Source organism: Silurus meridionalis, chromosome 1 (genome assembly GCF_014805685.1).
Source record: "Silurus meridionalis isolate SWU-2019-XX chromosome 1, ASM1480568v1, whole genome shotgun sequence".
Taxonomy (NCBI): Eukaryota; Metazoa; Chordata; class Actinopteri; order Siluriformes; family Siluridae; genus Silurus; species Silurus meridionalis.
Window position 1 is genome coordinate 16918769 of NC_060884.1, and position 18534 is coordinate 16937302.

The 18534-nt window shown below is 40.9% G+C and overlaps 1 protein-coding gene across 2 annotated transcripts; it reads left to right on the forward strand.

Moving 5' to 3' along the window:
* Nucleotides 1-383: 383 nt before the first annotated feature.
* si:ch211-286o17.1 lies at nucleotides 384-17916 on the forward strand. 2 transcript variants are annotated; one of them, XM_046837485.1, is made up of 8 exons: nucleotides 384-528; nucleotides 5622-5714; nucleotides 6591-6742; nucleotides 7781-7861; nucleotides 8805-8925; nucleotides 9076-9128; nucleotides 13651-13800; nucleotides 15933-17916. In XM_046837485.1, exons 1-8 carry the CDS (start codon nucleotides 447-449, stop codon nucleotides 16107-16109), a joined length of 909 nt encoding a protein of 302 aa, XP_046693441.1. In that variant the 5' UTR covers nucleotides 384-446; the 3' UTR covers nucleotides 16110-17916. The 2 variants fall into 2 exon arrangements, with proteins under 2 accessions (XP_046693441.1, XP_046694197.1); XM_046838241.1 differs by having other exon boundaries at nucleotides 6594-6742.
* Nucleotides 17917-18534: the final 618 nt, after the last annotated feature.

Genomic DNA, 18534 nt, shown 5'->3' on the forward strand with positions numbered 1-18534 from the left:
AACTGTATTACAATTATATATAAAGAGCTCCTGAAACCTCCAACCAGTTGCTCCTTTTGGGGAAAAATTAGAAAATCAAATAATATAGTCTTCTTGTATTTAAAGATAAAATCATGATTATGATTGAAAAAAGATGATTGATTATGATTGATGTAAAGTTCAAAACATGTCTGATTTGAACTTCATATTTTTTCTATTTTGGGCTTGGCCCTTTGTTTTGCCAATAGACTGTACTCGATGACTCAAAAATAGTGGCAGCATGATGGAGGGTTAAAGTAAGGGTTAAAGTAAAATAGGGGGTGTGGAAAGGGGCAGTTGGGGGGTTGGGGTATATAAAGCAGCCTGAGCACAAACCATGCTTTAGTCTCTCTTTGCCTCTCATTGAGAAACTAAACCTGAAGCATACTTTTTAATACTGAACAGGCTTCAGCAAGGACATTCTCAAGATGGAAATGTTTAACTGGAAAAAAACAAACTGCCATATTATTCTGGCCCTGGCTTTAGTCATCTGTGCCGATGTTTTGCGAGGTGAGTATTTTCAGTTGATTTTTAGCTGTGGCCGAGCTGTAGCCCGCTTGTGTGTCTCTGCTTGGAGGAAAGAGGGTGGGGTCACACATGAAGAGAGGCTGCATTCAAAAGTTTTCTCCTCTCTTGCAAAACCGTTACATGTGAGCTCTTGTATTGTAGAAGCCTTAAACATCCATTATTGGTGAACACTGTAAAAAGCATTGTAATTTTTTTAATTATAATTCAGTGAAAGTTGGCCTGGACTTCTAAATATATATCTATTTTTTTTCACATTTTTGAATCATCTTCTTTGTAACCAGAATTCTCAAAGACCTCAAAAAGATCTCTGATTTTATAGGCCAGAAATGCAGTTGTATACATTTAAAAAACATTAAAATACATTTTGTCATTTTTGCATTTTTGATAGCTTGTGGATAAATCTTTTTTAATCTCTAAATGTTTTAAAGCCAAAGAGAACATGTATGTGTTTAAAAACTGGGGCTTGGTCACCTTATATGTTACCCATGGGCATTAATGTCCCAAACATTCCAGGGTTTCATGAAGCGTTTTTGTGTAATTGCTCTTTACTCTTAATCAAATGTGGAAAAGTGTTGCCTTTTCATCTAAAGGTAACTTTCTTTTTGGGGCTAAATCTCATATTCTCATAAAACTAAATCTCATATTCACCTAACAAGACTTGGTTGCAGTGTAAACAGGATATCAATCTCCAGTAATTCATTAATGTGATCTCAAGCACTTCTATAGGCTATGGGAATTCAGTTCTATAACAATCCATAGAGGACTCTGATATTTCTCCTGATAATGGCATTTTGGCAGTGAATGAATGGCAGAAATATAAGACTCAGGCTTCTTTCTACATCATTATAGCTTTATTTCTCAGTCTCTAAAACCTTCTGGAGACCACGTTCATTTGCTAAAATAGGGGGAGGTGAGTGGAGTGATCAGGGGTCACAGTAGGCATGGTGGGAGAGAGAGACAGATAAGTCCCAGGCTCCTTCTACTCCCCCACCCCCGTCTGTAATGTTTCAGTTTTCAGCTTCAAATTCCATTATTCTTCAGGGAACCCTTACTATGGAGGCAAACCATTTGGCTTTCTATAATGTGATCTTGTGAATGATTCAGTTATTAAAAAGCTTTTTTTTTTTACAAGAATATTAACTATGAAGGAATGTGGACAATATAACTTCCCCAAGTTATCCTTTCAGACAAACTGGGATATTTAGGGATGCAGGGGGAACAAGATAAATAAATTGTGGCTTGACTTTTTAACGCAAAACATAACACTCCTGACACATTCTCGAATACTGTCCTCTTTGGATGAACACCAACCGTACATATGCATGCAGGAGGTTTGCAGATCTCTAGAGTATACAGGACTGACGTCAAAGATATATAAATTGAGGATTTGTTTATGTTCTCTTCTGTCTCCTCTTGCACTGCTCATTGTAACTACATAACAGTTTAGAGGTCAAGCATCTGGAACTAAAAAAGGCCAATATTTTGGTGGTTGGGGATTACTGATTAATCATGTTAGCACCTATTTCCATGCAGCATGCATCTGAATAGATATGATCATTAATCTTCTAAATCAGAAGTTTACAAGTTGTAAACTTCAAGTTTTTAAGTTTACAATCCATTACAATCCAAGTTTTTCTTCGTAAGAGACTGGAGTCTAGTAATAGTCTATCTGTTGTGTTAGTTAGTGTTTTTCAAATTACATTTGAATCCACACTCGTATACTCTCCTCTGTCCTAACATTATTGAGATGTAATGTAAAATAAAAAGCTTCTCTGTATATGTTTTATAAATGTATTCATTTCTGTGCCACTTCCTCCACATATATCCGGCTGAACATGCCTCTACCCAGTACAAAGGGTGTGTTTAAATCAGTAACAGACGAGATGCATGGATGAGATGAATAACTAAATTGGGCAGCCTGACTGTGGAGTGCAGGTTTTTAGTTCAAAACATGTGGAAATAAACAGGATATAAAAGTAATCATTTTAGCTTTAGCAGTTATTATTATTATTATTAGTAGTAGTAGTAGTAGTAGTACAGTATTATTAATGTGGAATTGGTATGTATAATATTGTTTGGTTGCATGCAAATAGTGAAAGCTGTGTCCTGGATTAGATAAACCCCCATACATCCTTCCTTTTCCAATTTCTCCATTTCCACTGGCACAGAGCCAAATGGCATCAATTCCATTCACATTACTGAGGCATTCTGGGGCCAGGCTGTTGACACATTCCACAACTAGGAATTGTATTTGGGTTTTGGTAGAGGTAAATAAAATGTAGGTGTGATAAGTTGAATTGTAGGTTAAATTCTGTTTGTAGGGTGGGATTGGGGGCCTTAAATAGTTCTGTGTGGTGGTGGGAGTTTTTGGGAGTGTTGACTTTTTGAACCACAGGCATGAACATGTGTGTGGCCCCTTCCATATATATAGCATGGACCATTGGTATGAATAACTAATAGTTTCCATGTTATCAGTTTAATCAACTTGATAAAGTATGATTGTCTTGAAAAAGAACAAGAAATGGGGATGTTTTCAGATGTCTTAGTTGCCTTGGATGTGTGCCATGTCTGCTTCTTTTGTTTCCTTTCATCCACATTTTATATTTTGTTCTCTAGCTTTTGGATACTGTTTTTTTAAAGAAGAACAACACTGCATAACATAGATAAATAGGATAAGATTGAAAGATTGTTAGACCTTCTGGGGTGCAAGAGAAAAAAAGGGGGTCATTTAGTAGCATGAATTATAGCTGAGTAAGCCAGCAGAGGTCTTTGCCTTAAGGTAGCAATCATGTAGGTTGTATGTGCGTAAGATTGTAGAGATCTCTATGGCAATTTTCTTGTAGGATTTATGTAAATTGAACCAAGACTTTCTAAATTCAGCTATATATCTAAATAAATATTACCCAGAAACATTTGTAACATAGCATTGAATAAAAGTGAGATCTAGGGAAAAAGATATTAAGATATTAAAGCTTCCAATAAAGGTTGTAGTTTTCCGATCTGATGAAGAAAACACTCTTGTAGGGTTTTACATTTATTTTTAAAGTGGAAAATGGAACCAAACCACATAATAGTGGCACATACACACAGCATACATCTAAATGTTTGTGCCATGAATATGCTTATGGGAAGGAATGCAGTGCAGGGAGGGACATGGGGTGGTAAGCTGGAGGAATGGGTGTGTCTCTGTGGTCATGTCCAGGCTTTGACATCAAGGGTGTCAAGGCCATTCAGCATGAAAATGAAACCTTTAAAGATTACTGGCAACAGTTCGAACATTGCTTGGCACTAAAGGACAAGTGAGTTCATGGATCATTCACTCCCCAGACTGTCACAAGTGTATGGAAAGCTACTGTATAGCAACTTAATACATGTGTCCTGTATATAGGTAGTTATAAAGCAGCAAAAATAAAGTTTTTATCTTTCGAAGGTCAGAAGTTTATTTTGGAAGTGCCCTAAGATTCAGAAATCAATATACAGCAGAAACAGATAACAATAAACCTTTACAGTTACTTAATTATTTTAAACATTCAGCTGTGTTTCACGTTCACCTTTACAGACTTACATTTTGTAGATAAAAAAATATTCTAAATAAGCTACACCCAAGTTATATGAATGAAGCATGCACAAATAACATATGTACAGACCTGTTTCATGTAAATTTGTGTTGAAATTAGGCCATTAATGAGCAGGAAAATAAACATTCTTTGATCCAGTGGCTAAGCAAGAATCCAGCGTGTGTTTGTGTGAATGCCTGACCAATGAGGTCACACAGAGAAGGGGTGCTCAGGAAATGGGTGAGTGGAATGGAATATGGCAGATGCTTTCAGAACACATGCCTCAATCATTCTAATATTTTTGTGGAATAAGTGCTGCTGTATGAAATTCAATATTGTTCATGTCAGTTTATCAGGTTCAATAAAATAGGTGATAGCTATGCAATAAGAAGTCAAATCTTTACCAGGCTTTGATTTAAACAGTTGTTATTAGCGTTTTCTTTCACAGTATTCTGCAAATATTTCACACTGGCCTCATAGATCTGATAAGTCACTCCTATAAATTTTATATTCTGTTGCCCTCACTATTATAGAATGCGTTTCCTCACACATAAGTGTGTTACATTTTTCAGACTTCTCAATGTCTCATTGGAACACTGGCCTAATCAGCGGGGGAATCAAGCAAACCCTCTGTCTTTCAGATGCAACATGTTTTAGAAAAACAGTAATTAAAATCAACACCTTCTGCCATTTATTATATCCCCACAGGGACTGATAAAATGTATTCCAGTTGATTTTTCTTTTATGAAAAATAAGTCTTGATGCAGACTGAGACCCCTGAGAACTGGAACTCCCTCACAATGTATAAAAATTAAAATGCATGAGGATTTCCTAGGGTTTTGTGTGAATTATTTGTAAAAACAAAAATAAAAAAAAATAGGTTCACAAATAAAACCCCCCACATGTCACCATCACCCACCAACCCCATATAATAACCAATTAAGTATGTCTTCTCAAAATAATTAGTATTAAGAATTTTTGCATGAGTCCAAGAGAACACAACAAATGCTGTACAATAGCTCAACAATACTGTAATAGCATCACAATGGGCACAATGTTACAAAAGGTCATCATGGGTCAGTTAGCACTTTCCTCCAAGCTTGATGAAGTGTTTTTATCTTAAATGTCACGAACTATAAGATTAAAAAAAAAAACAATTTTGCTTTGTAAAACGTACATCTTCGTATGTGTTGCTTTGTAAAATATATCTCCCCAATAGGGGGTGCCATATCCACTTAAAATAAGGAAATTTCTTTAGACATCATTTCTGTTTTTTCAAGCTAAGATACATTACAGACTTTCAAGTCTAGAACATTGCTGTGGTATTTGTTGTTGTTCTGTATTACTGTATATCATATCACTCTATTAGGCACCTATTTCTGTCATTTTCTAAAATTAGACCAATAAAGCAATGCTGCAGATTAAGAATAAGCATATGGATTTTTCCTATGATAATGACATTGGCAATGTTTTCTTTATAGTATTTCACTATGTATATAATCTGTCCTTAAACACCAGGTGTGAACTGCCAAGAAAACACCATTGCACATGCTCACACTGATGACAAACTTAAGACGAATGTACGTGGAGATGGCATTCCACCAACACCAGGTAACAGACCTTAAAACACTTGTTAACAATTTTTTTTTTCTAATTTAATGTCTTACTATTTATTTCATATGTCTTGCACTGAGGAGATGCTTCCATCTAGATGCTGACATAAAGCTCAGATCAGTGTTGCAGTGATGGTTGACATTCTGCAAGTTTCACTCATATCCACACATGATCTATGGAGCTCAAACAGAGTGACCAACAGGTTCTTGGTTACCTGTATACCAAGGCCCTTCTCCCCCACACAATTGATAAGTTTGGCCAGGAGGAAGTGTCCCTGTTGTAGAGAATTGTGTAGGCCATTGTGCACTTGGAAAGCTTCAGTGTAATAGTTATTTTTGTAGCTTTCTCCAGACCTCGACAGAATCCTGTCTCTGAGCTCTGCAAACAGTTAATTTGACAACATGATTTGTATTTTGCTCTGATTTGCATTTCCAGCTGTTAGACATTATATAAACAGATGTGTGCCTTTCCAAATTATTTTCAATGAATTGAATTTGCCATAGGTAGGGTCCAGTCAAAGTCTGAAAGCATTTCAAAGACAAGAGAAAAGGGGTTCTCCTAAGCTGTGTTTCAAGTGTCATAGCAAAGGATCTGGACACTTATGTTATTTTTTAATTTAAGTTATTACAGATCTGGTTTTGTTTTGTCATTATGGAATAGGGAGTGATGTGAAAAAATTCCCCATGGAGAATTCTGAATACTTTTGAAATGTACTGTGTGAAAACTTCATCCAAGAATCAAACACAATAAAGTTTGTAGGTAATTAATTGCTTGAAAGGAATCACTATGAACCTTAATTGTGTTAACAAACTAACAATATGGGTATATTCAAAATAGAGAAGTTGCGATAACTGTTTTTTCTTTTCTTTTCAGAAGCAGCCAAACTCCAAGAAGTGAATGACTTTCCCATCCCTACTCATTCTTCTTATTTGGATAAGAATAGAGCTGATCACAAAACAATAGCAACACCAACCATATCCCAACCTAAGCGCACCAGTAATGCAGTTTTCAATTTAACTAAAACTGTAAGTTATAGATTATTACCAGTTGTATATGCAAACCTATTACTAGTGTGTGTCACTGTCATCCCTACCCCCACACACACACACACACACACACACATACACAGACACACACATCAGTAAGTATTTAAAACCAATAAATAACATACATTTGCCCAGAGACATGTGAAAATATTTGAATAGTATATTCAGAAGATACATTATATGGATGGAAGTATTGGAACACCTGACTCTAGACATATGTGGTTCTTCTGCAAACTGTTACCTCAAAGTTGGAGGCACACAACCATACTCGATGTCTCTGGATGCAGAATCATTCACTTGAACTAGAAGATCCAAACCTTGTTTTAGTATGACAATGTCGTTGGTCTAGGGTTTAGGATGCGGCTGTGTGAGGACCCGATCTAAACTGTTGTATACTGCTAAACCAAACATAATCTGTGATTCTCAGACAAGGTGAGAAAACAGGCAGTGCCTTAAAAAATCTGTAAAAAGGCTTCTGAAGAAATCCGAGAGCTGAAAAAACAGCATGCATGGTATTGCATGCTGTGGCAACAGCAAAATTGTATATGATGATAAACAAACCAGGGGGTTAAAATATATTTATGAAATGATGCCCCAGTGAAAACAGAACAGGTTGAATAAAACATGAAATAAAGATTAAACAAAAGTATTACATGCTGGGGACAGCTGATTAACTGAAACGTGTATATATATATATATATATATATATATATATATATATATATATATATATATATATATATATATATATATATATAATTGCTTTCACCAGCTTAGGAACATGCATATTGGATGCACAAATATCAATATATGTGCAGGTATTCTATTGTGTTTTTTAGTCATAAACATTTGACATTATACACTTTTTATAATTTGTAATAGTTATGCTGTAAAAGTTATATTAAATATGCTATATTGTAAGTGTATACATTAGTATATTTTTAACACCATTACACATTCAATATGTGGTTGAAAAGTAGCTAACTGGAAAACATTACTTGAATGGTTGGTTTACAGAGTGCAGTGGTGTGTGTGGCTGAAGCTGCAGTAAGAGACAAAGATGCAGTGAAGCTAAAGCTGAGTACCGTCTCCAGCTGCGTGAGTAACTTTCAGATCATATCACAATACCTTGAAATTAGATGCAGATCTGATGGAGGAACATAAAAGGGAAGTATAACAATCTCAGTTTGCTTTTCCTTTTTTACACTTCCAAAACTCAACTGCATTTCAAATCTTAGGGAGCAGTTCACATCCTGCAAATGTAAAGAATGAATAGTGAACATGGGCAATAATGTGCTGCAGTAAATACAGTTGGTTGATTGGTTGAACATTACACCGAGACTGCTCATTGTGAGACCCCAGGCATTGATGAAGTTATTATCACTTTGGCTGACATTAAGGTTTACATATCAAATATAAGTATAAGTAGAATATATATATATATATATATATATATATATATATATATATATATATATATATATATATATATATATATACTGTATATATATATTCATAATCAAAATATAAAAGTCTATAATAATCAGAAATATAAACTAAGCAACAACAGTGACAAATTTGGTGTAGGAGTAATAAAACAATATAAAAATGTTTTTTAATTTAAATACATTAAATAGGTTCTTAACTGAACAGTATTTTTTAAGGCGATGGATGAAAAGTAACTGCATAGTATGGGGAAATGGCAGTGTTCATTGCTGAACTTCTGCTTCTTCAGTTTCATCCCACCTTTAAACCCCATACAAAGTATTAAATGGTGAATTGGCATAGTTATATTATAGTAAGGCACTATTAAGATGTTGCCACAGGCTTGAAGGCATTGGTGTATTTTGTGGTTTTTTTCTGACCTTCGTAAAGGAGCTGTTGTCAGGGGACAAGGTATTTGGGGTTAAAGTAGGACAGGCTGGGAGAGGTCTCATGTTACACTGAATTCAAAGGGATGGTGGTTCTGCTTCAAATGTTTTTTTTGTGCACATGTACAGAAATATAAACAAAAAAAGAGTCTTTCCTGGTTGCCATTCAGGAGGAGAACAAGGCAAAGATTCAGAGCATTCTGGAACATCTGTGTGTTGACGGCAGCAAGCTTAAAATTTATCAGAAGGACCACACTAAAGAGATGATCCTATCTGGAGAATGTGTAGAAGGTATGTGTAGGAGTTTTTGTCAAAGATCTATCAAAAATGCTGCACAATGATATTTAATTAAGTATTCTTTGACTATTTTTTCACTGGGAAGTTCACTGAGAGCAAATTAAAGTAGATTTATTTTAATTGAATTATTCTTTTCTTGTACAGCTGATGTCAAAGGAATGACTGAGAAGTTTGACAACGATAATATCAAAGATAAGGTAAAAATAAATTTACAACAAATACACATACTGTTATGCGAGGTACGGAGGCGGAAGCCGGAGTAACGGCAAACATAAACTTTATTCAGCAAAGGCAGAGCCAACACAAAATACCCGTGCAGACTCGGGATAATCCGGCAAACGGCAGTTCAAAAGAATACAACCACGGTGCGTGAAGAAGGAAGCGCGGCACGGGGTGAAGCGACGGGGAAGCGTCTCTAGTCCGAGGTGCGCTGGGAAAGCCAAACGCGGCAGTGGAAAGGACGCGGAGTCCGGGAGGAGAGAGTATGCAGCGGCGACAGCGGAAGCAGCGGAAGCGCGAACACACACATGAACCTACAATAACGGACCCCGAGTGTGGGTGAGTGAGTGGTTTATATGGAGGCAGGGAGAGAGTTCATAATGCGCTTAAGCTGTGTGTGATTTGCGCTGCACGCTTGGGAGCGCGCAGCGGCAAAGGCAGCCTCTGAAGGAGGCGTGGCAGGTGGATTCCTGACACCACCCCAAAGGCGGCACGGACGCCCCAAGCTGCCACCAGCCCGGTGGGCCCGGCACTGGAGGAGGGCCTCCAGTCCTCCAGGGTCGAAGGGGACCCGGCCGGAGCCGTCACTGAGCCAGGAACAGCAAGGAAGGGCCCCAGGCGAAGCGACCACACCCGCGGAGAGCCGGGACGGAACACAGCCCCATGCGGAGGCCAGGGACGGGGTGAAGTCCATGGCGCAAGCCAGAGGTGGAGAGACATCCACCACGGAGACCTGGAGCAGAGCGACACCCTCAGCGAAGGCTGCAGGCGGCGCGACGAACCCCCTGGAGACCCGGAGCGTAACGACGACCCCGGCGGAGACAGGAGGCGGAGAGACGACCCCTGTGGAGACCCGGAGCGGAACGACGCCCTCAGCGGGGACAGGAGGCGGAGAGACGATTCCCCTGGCGACCTGGAGCGGAGCGACGCCCTCAGCGGAGACAGGAGGCGGCTGTAGGTCCTCGGCGGAGACCTGGAGCTGTGAGACGGCCACAGCGGAGACCCGGAAGGGGTGACGCCACGGCGGGACCTGAGCAGAGCGACGCCCTCAGCAGAGACAGGAGGCGGAGAGATGACCCCCACGGAGACCAGGAGCGGAGCTACGCCCTCTGCGGAGACCGACGGCGGAGAGGCCCCATCCACGGAGCTCTGGAGCAGGCTGACACCCTCGGTGGAGACTGGAGGCGGAGGGATACCAACAGCGGAGACCGGAGGTGGAGCCACGCCCTCAGCGAAAACCGGCAGCTGAGCGACTTCCCCTGCGGTGGTCTGGAGCTGAGAGGCGGTAGCCCTGGACACCTGACACGGCATGACTTCCCTGGCAGCAACCTGGAACGGACCGGCGTTACCCGGGAAGGACAGCAACGGGACCTCATCACCCACGTGGACCTGGAATGGAGAGACAACCTCTGTGACTACCGGAAGCAGGGCAGAGCTTCCAGCGAGGCTTACCGGCTGGAAGACCCTCGGGGTGGAGACCGGAGATGGAGCGATGCCCCTGACTGAACACAGAGGCTGACTGATGACTTCAACAGGGTTCATCGTTGTGAGTTCACCCTCCAGAGAACACAGGAGTGACCTGTCCTTGTCCAGGGAGCTTGGAGACAGGATGTCACCGTGAGAGGGGTCCTGAGGCGAGCCGTCACCGAGGAAGGAGCTCGGGGCAGGCGTCGCCGTGGGAAGAGTCCGGGAGCGAGGCGTCGCCGTGGGAGGAGCTCTGTGACGTGACTTGGTCCTCAGAGTGCTCGTGGGGCGAGCCGTCACCTTTTTGGAGACTGTGGGGCGAGCCGTCGCCTGCAGATGCAGCCGGGGGCCGTGGTTCGACATCCCCTCCATAGTCCAGGAACAGAGGTGAGTGCTCTGGGGACCCCTTGGGAAGAGAGAAGGTCTGTGACGTAGCATCGCCTACAGAGTGATCGTGGGGCGAGTCGTCGCTTCTTGGAAGACTGTGGGGCGAGCCGTTGCCTGCGGATGAAGCCAGGGGCAGCGGTTCGACGTCCCTTTCGCAGTCTTGGAGCGGAGTGGAGAGCTCTGGGGCACGAGAGATGGCATCGCCCTCAGGGAGACTGTGGGGCGAATCGTCGCCTTCGGTGGAGCCCGGGGGCAACGGGACGACGTCCCTTTCGCAGTCTTGGAGGCGAGTTGTGCGCTCTGGGATCCCCTTGGATGCAGAGGTATGCTCGGGGATGCGTTGGCGTGGAACCTGGCTTTCCTTGGGAATCGGGAGCGGAGCAGAGTTCTCATCAGGGTCCTGGAGCAAAGAGGAGCACTCTTGGCGGCCTAGGAGCGGAGAGGAGCTCGCCTGGAGACCCTGGGACAAAGCTGAGCTCTCGGGGACTCTCTGGAGCGGAACCGAGCTCTCTGGGACTCTCTGGAGCGGAACCGAGCTCTCGGGTTCGCTCATGGACAGAGAGGAGCTCACGGGTTCGCTCAGGGGCAGAGAGGAGCTCACGGGTTCGCTCAGGGACAGAGAGGAGCTCACGGGTTCGCTCAGGGACAGAGAGGAGCTCGATGGGTCGCTCAGGGACAAAGAGGAGCTGTCACGGAGGTCCTGGGACGGGACAGAGCTCTCACGGAGGTCCTGGGACGGAACGGAGCTCTCACGGAGGTCCTGGGACAGAACGGAGCTCTCACGGAGGTCCTGGGACAGAGCAGACTCTCACGGGGTCCTGGGACAGAACGGAGCTCTCTTCGGAGACCTGGCGAGAGGCGGAGATCTCCGGGAAATCCTGGGACGGAGCCGGGCATTCACGGAGGTCCTGGGGCCGAACGGAGCTCTCCTCGGGACACGGGAGCGGGAGGAGCTCTCAGGGCCGTTCGGAGCGAAGAGGGCACTCTGTAGACACCGGTGCGGACGGAGCTCTCCACAGGACCCTGGGCGGGCAGGTCTTCCGGAGATTCTGGAGCAGAAGGAGAGTTCCCGGAGGTCCTGTAGTGGGACAGAGCCGTCCTGGATGGCCTGGAGTACGGCAGTGATCCCCTGGAGAACCTGAGGCAGAGCGGACCTCCCCTGGAGGGCCTGAAGCAGGGCGGAGACCTCCTGGAAGCTCTGGCGCGGAACAGCGTTCTCGGGGCCAGGGGTGAGGAGATGGAGATCAGCCGTGGTCATCCCAAGTTCCTTGGTGAGCAGCTGCAGGAACCGGGCGCAGGAGCGGAACTCTCCTCCAGTCGCATCCCACAACTCACTGGCAAGAGAGAGTGCTTCCCCAGTCAGTAGAGAGATGTGGAACGCGATCTTAGCACTCTCCGTAAGGAAGCTGGACGGATACGCCTCCATGTAACCTTCCACGCTCCGTAAAAACACGCTCCACTCAGCCCTGTTGCCGGAGAAGCGAGCCGGGAGTCCTATGACGTCATTTGGGGGGCGTGGCGCTGCCGAGCGTGCCCGAGAAGCGGCTGCAAGCTTCCGGGTTTTCCGGGCGGAGCTTGGCTGCCGCTGATCGTGGTTGAACGAACCCGACCTCCGAGGCACGGCTCGCGCCGGGACCATGGCGTTAATCCGATCATGTCTTGTCCTTTTTTTTTTTTTTTTTTTTTTTTTTGTATATTCCTTTTCAGGGGTCCGTTATTCTGTTATGCGAGGTACGGAGGCGGAAGCCGGAGTAACGGCAAACATAAACTTTATTCAGCAAAGGCAGAGCCAACACAAAATACCCGTGCAGACTCGGGATAATCCGGCAAACGGCAGTTCAAAAGAATACAACCACGGTGCGTGAAGAAGGAAGCGCGGCACGGGGTGAAGCGACGGGGAAGCGTCTCTAGTCCGAGGTGCGCTGGGAAAGCCAAACGCGGCAGTGGAAAGGACGCGGAGTCCGGGAGGAGAGAGTATGCAGCGGCGACAGCGGAAGCAGCGGAAGCGCGAACACACACATGAACCTACAATAACGGACCCCGAGTGTGGGTGAGTGAGTGGTTTATATGGAGGCAGGGAGAGAGTTCATAATGCGCTTCAGCTGTGTGTGATTTGCGCTGCACGCTTGGGAGCGCGCAGCGGCAAAGGCAGCCTCTGAAGGAGGCGTGGCAGGTGGATTCCTGACACATACACATTGTACATTTAATTTAATTTTATATTACATGTTTAGTGTAGAACATGAATCATGCACTGAAACATCCATGTTTAGATCCTTAAAGAAATGGTGCTATTGAACAGCACACCACTCCACTCAAACATGCATCCCACACTTTAGCATAAATGTAATTTTCACCATGTGGAAATAAAGCTGTAAATGTCTACAAGCTTAAATGCAAATTGTGAGATAAATAGTGGAAGACCAGAAAAGAAACTGTACAAACAACCCAACTGTCCACTGTAAGTTTGACACAGTCAGCAGAACTTCATTACCACATTCAAGGCCCTCAGAGGAAATATTTGTCAACTGGGTTACAGAGGCAGAGGGCCATCGCTCTGTAATACTGTCTTGGCTATGAAATAAAAAAGAAGTTTGTTTGTAGAATAGGCTTGTATTTCACATGTGTTCTTCTCTTTGTCTATGGGTGTAGGTTGGCATTTTAGAGGCAGAGCCTGTCATTGTGAATGACTCTCAAACTGTCTTTATCTCAATCCTCATTACTGGTCTTCTGCTGGCTGTTTTGCTCATTGCTGCATACATACTGAAAACCCGTCACACAGAGGCCAAAGGAGCATGTCTGGTCAGTACACACACACACACACACACACACACACACACACACACACACACACACACACACACACACACACACAAACAGAAATGCTGGGTTTGTCCAGTTTACACACCATTTTTTTTTATGTGGATCTTATGAAAGTAGCCATAGCTAAATAAAAGATATATTATTTCACTTAAGATTAATCATAGACAAAACACTGTTTTTTTTTTTCTTTCATTAATTCAGTCATTCATTTATTTTATTTATCCATTATAAAGTTCTGATGTTTTTAGCAATATAATGTTATATAATGTTTATAGGTGCATTATAGGATCATTCAGGAATCTACTAACTCCCACCCTTAATTAATAACCATTCTCAAACCAACATTCCTTATCTGCTAACTTTAACAGAAATTAGAAAATCTTATGACAACAAGATTCCAGATTAGTGCACTCATTATGGAAAGTTCATCGCAATCCAGTCGTAATACTTTATTTATACACGTTTAGAGCCAGAAGGAAATCCAGGTCATCTTGATCAGGTGGTCCACAGAACACAAAACTCAAATTTGTTAAATTTAAAGTATTTATTAAAGCGTTTTTATTTATGTCGGTCACATGTCAAAGCATAACATTAAGTGCAATAATAAAACATCATAAATACTTCCGGTCTTCATGCTCTTGGAACTACTTTGTCATGTATGGACTGGCTGCTTTCTGTCCTCATACATGTCCTGCACCACCCTCACATACTTCTCTGACACACCTGAATTCTTCATACAACTCCTCTCTCAACTACCCCGTCGTACGCTTACGTATATTAAAAAAAGTACAGCTGAAGTTACATGTTTTGTTAAAATGTTAAAAAAATGATAGGAATTGTAAACAATTTTTTTTTTATATTGCCCTGAATAAGCTATTATATTTCACATAGCAGGTGTTAGCACATAGTCCCCAAGCTATGATAACTGAATTTAAATGTAAATAGCACATATTGTTGTTATGTAGTGTTACTGTATTTATATTTTGTGATTGCCATGTAGGAGCCACTGGATGTTTGCCGGTTTAGCTCAGCGCAAAATTAAACAGGCAATCAAGCTAATAATGCTTGGTATCAACAGAGACAGAGTAACTAAGTGTATACTTTGCAAAGCATTCATGAATCAGAGACTTTTTTATAGGCACCATATGTATGTCTAATTGCAAACAGGTGGAGTGGTAAGTAGGTTACTGGGAGTGTTTAGTGTGTGGGAGCTGGGAGCTGGGAACCATGTAAGAAGACCATGGTTATAGTAAGACCTGATAGTGCTAGTAATGATAGTGCCCTTGGTTCTTTTTTTTACAATACAATCACCCAGAACTGCATATTATTTTTATTCATTGATGCTCTGACATTGTTATATTAATATATTTCAAGAATAATTTTTGTTCATAACATAAATGTTCAGTGTATCATAATAACATAAATAACCATCCAATAGCCTGCATTAAAATAAAAAAAAGTTTTTATTCGCTAACTGTGACACTGTGATCATTTCTTATTCATAGTTGCACATGAGAAGTGACTGGTTTTTACATAATCAGACAACATATTTTTAGCATTTGCTATCAGCACTTTAATATTTTACAATCAAGGTCAGGTTTTTAAAGCAGATTCAAAACAAGAAGCATTGATCATAAACCACACAGTTGCTATACAAAAGGTGATTCAGGAAGGAATAAATCACTCTTTTACAGATTTACTGTTGACTGTTAGAAGGCACTGGCACACACGTCTTCTTGCAAAACGCTTTTTTTACAATGTAAATAATTTACAAATTATTAAAATTGTACATTTTTTGTTACTATAGAGAAGAATAAGGTTACAACATTAATACAAACTTTAATAATAATTTAAGTCAACACCTACATCGCTATCAGTCATGCTGTTATACAAAATTACTCAACACCTTCTGACAAATAGGATTCAGGAATTCCAGAGTCTATTTACAAAAACTGTTCAGAACATGCAATAGAGATTATATGCAGTGAAGTAATTAGAAATGGATGTATGCAGTATCATGGGGGAAAAAGTCAAGTAGTAGATGTTCATAGTGAAAGTAGCTAGACAAATTAGGCAGCCTTTATTTACCTGTGTTTTTCCTGTTCATCTAGGCTGAAGAGATGTTCCAAGTGGATGAACAGAACCAAGGCAATACTCTGTTGTCTGTAGTCCCACTGCCACCCCAAGAACCAGTAGAGAAACACACCAGCAATGGCGAGTCTTTAGATTCACCTCCCACTAATGGCCACTCAACTACCCAACCACCAGTTGCTGATTCTGAGGTGTAAAATCAGATGGCAAAAAGAATGAAGTATTAACACCCACCTCAATTTACATAACCCCATCCCCAATAAAAAGTACCTCAATGAAGGTATAAGTAATGTAGACTATTATAGAGATACATCGAAAATTGCAAGGGCAAAATATATATACGGTGTATGAAGTTAAAAGCGATTATGCCTCAACTTGTACTGTGAAAAGACTGACCACTGGGAAAACCAGCCATTTCCTGAGCCAAAGAAAAGCTCAGAGTCCCATGCTGACAATGCTAGCATAAAGACATTTTTTTTTTAAATAATCTTGAAAAAAAAAAATACTATTACTTAATTTGATATACCTTGACATATCTTTTAACCTCTTTTGTAGTAGCCTATACTGCTGTATTAGTAGCTTATTTTATTCAAGAAGTGTTTTACAAATGGTTAAGCAGGATCATTTAAAATGATGTATTTTAAGCTTTACATACCCGTAGGTAAATCAGATCTTTTTAAGTGTATTTGTTTTATTAATTTTTAAAGCAAAAACATATCATGATACAGTTCATTTGCTGAAAGTGAAGTTCTTGAATAAATTATGGTTTATTAACTGAAGGGATGTTTGTAAGGTTCTACACAAAATCTCTTAAGTTTTCCTAAGGAAATGTACAATAACTTTAACACCTTATGAAACCTTTTTTTGTTTGTTTTTTTGCTAAGGTGAAAGTTTGTATTCCTGAGGACAACACAGCATTGTCTATGAGAAACATTGTTTTTTTGTGTTCTTCTTTGTACATTTCAGTTATCAAGCTTTATTTGCATATTTTGTGCTGCAAAATGAAAGGATGCCATTTTGGGAAGCTGTTCAGACACTAAATGATGGTGGCAGTCCCTGAAATGAAGACTAATTCCTCAGTAGCTCATGGCCAGCTGGCATGAGTATGATTTAGTGAGGAAGGGGATCAGCCAATTCACTGCTTTTTATATATGATAGTTGCTTTTCCAGACCATCTGTTAGAGTTTTCTGTAGTTGTAAAGGCTTAGATTTTGTAAAAATGCAAATCCATGCTTTGCTTAAACCAAATAAAGCTATTATGAAAGGCAGACTTTAGCAAGCCAAGCAGTCATGTACTTTGTTTCTTTTATAAGCAATTTATTTTTGTACTTTACCTCTTTAGATTGCCTTGCATAATTTTTATGGATGCTGCATTATGCATTAACTTTTGCTATGTGTCATGGAGCAGGTGATTTTACAAGTATGACCTCTTTTGTGTGTGTGTGTGTGTGTGTGTGTGTGTGTGTGTGTGTGTGTGTGTGTGTGTGTGTGTTTGTGTGTGCATACAAGACTAAACATTATTTTAGTTGGTATCTTGGCCAGCACACCCTCAGTAATACCGATTTGCTGGCCAAAAGCCACAGCTGTGATATAAAGGACTCGCAGCAGAGGCAGCTGTTCTGACTAAAAACCATTACAGAACAGCTCAGCTTTATGCATCCTGATGCAAACCATAAATAATGAATTTCCTTTTTGTACAGCACTACCGGTGTCACTGACATTATTTGCTGACAAGTAACAAACACGATTCTAGAACAAACACAATAATGGGGGATGTTTCACTGCACTTTGGATGCTTAAAGTGAATTAGAATTCTATTCGCATGCCAAAAGTGAATCAAAAGATGATGTTCTCCAATCATTCTGGTTCCATAGTGTATGTGTGTGTGTGAGTGTGTGTGTGTCTTCAATTAGTTTTTTTTATTGTTTGTATTAACAATGTTTTAATTATCTACTTCATTGAATGCACATTTTTCTCTTTATGGAATAAAAAAACAACAACACCATGTCCATACTGGTCCAGTGTTTTGTGTGGTTTCTTTTATGCAACATACGTTTTCAATATTCAATTACAACCCACATATTCTTTCACACATTTTCACACCATGGCTTTGTTATTGGCTGTTGTTTTTCTATTAACGATGAGACATATTAGATATTATATACACATATCATTTTGTCCAGATGTGTTTCAGGCATTTTTGCATCCCACATGTTTATGATCATTAATTGTTTTGGTAAAAGAGCCTTTCATTTAAAAGAAATAAATAACTTTTTTTTATTGCCTAAAAAAATCCACCTCAATTGGCTTCCAACTCAAAGATGAAGATAATTTTAAGGACACCTGACTATGCATACATAACAAAACAAGACAAGACTATACTTACTACACATAATGTGTAGAAATAAAATAATGGGTTTGTGTTTTTTAAGATTTATATATGATGGTCTTCACCTACAGTAGTCTATGAATAGCTTAAATGTGTATAAACATTACATGGATATGCAGAGAGCATGGCCAGAAAATGCAGTGTCAGGTGATACTTGTCCAACTGAAGGGACAAATACATAGTTAAAAGACTGGGTTATATAAAGATTTTTTGGCACCCAGCTGCATGATTTC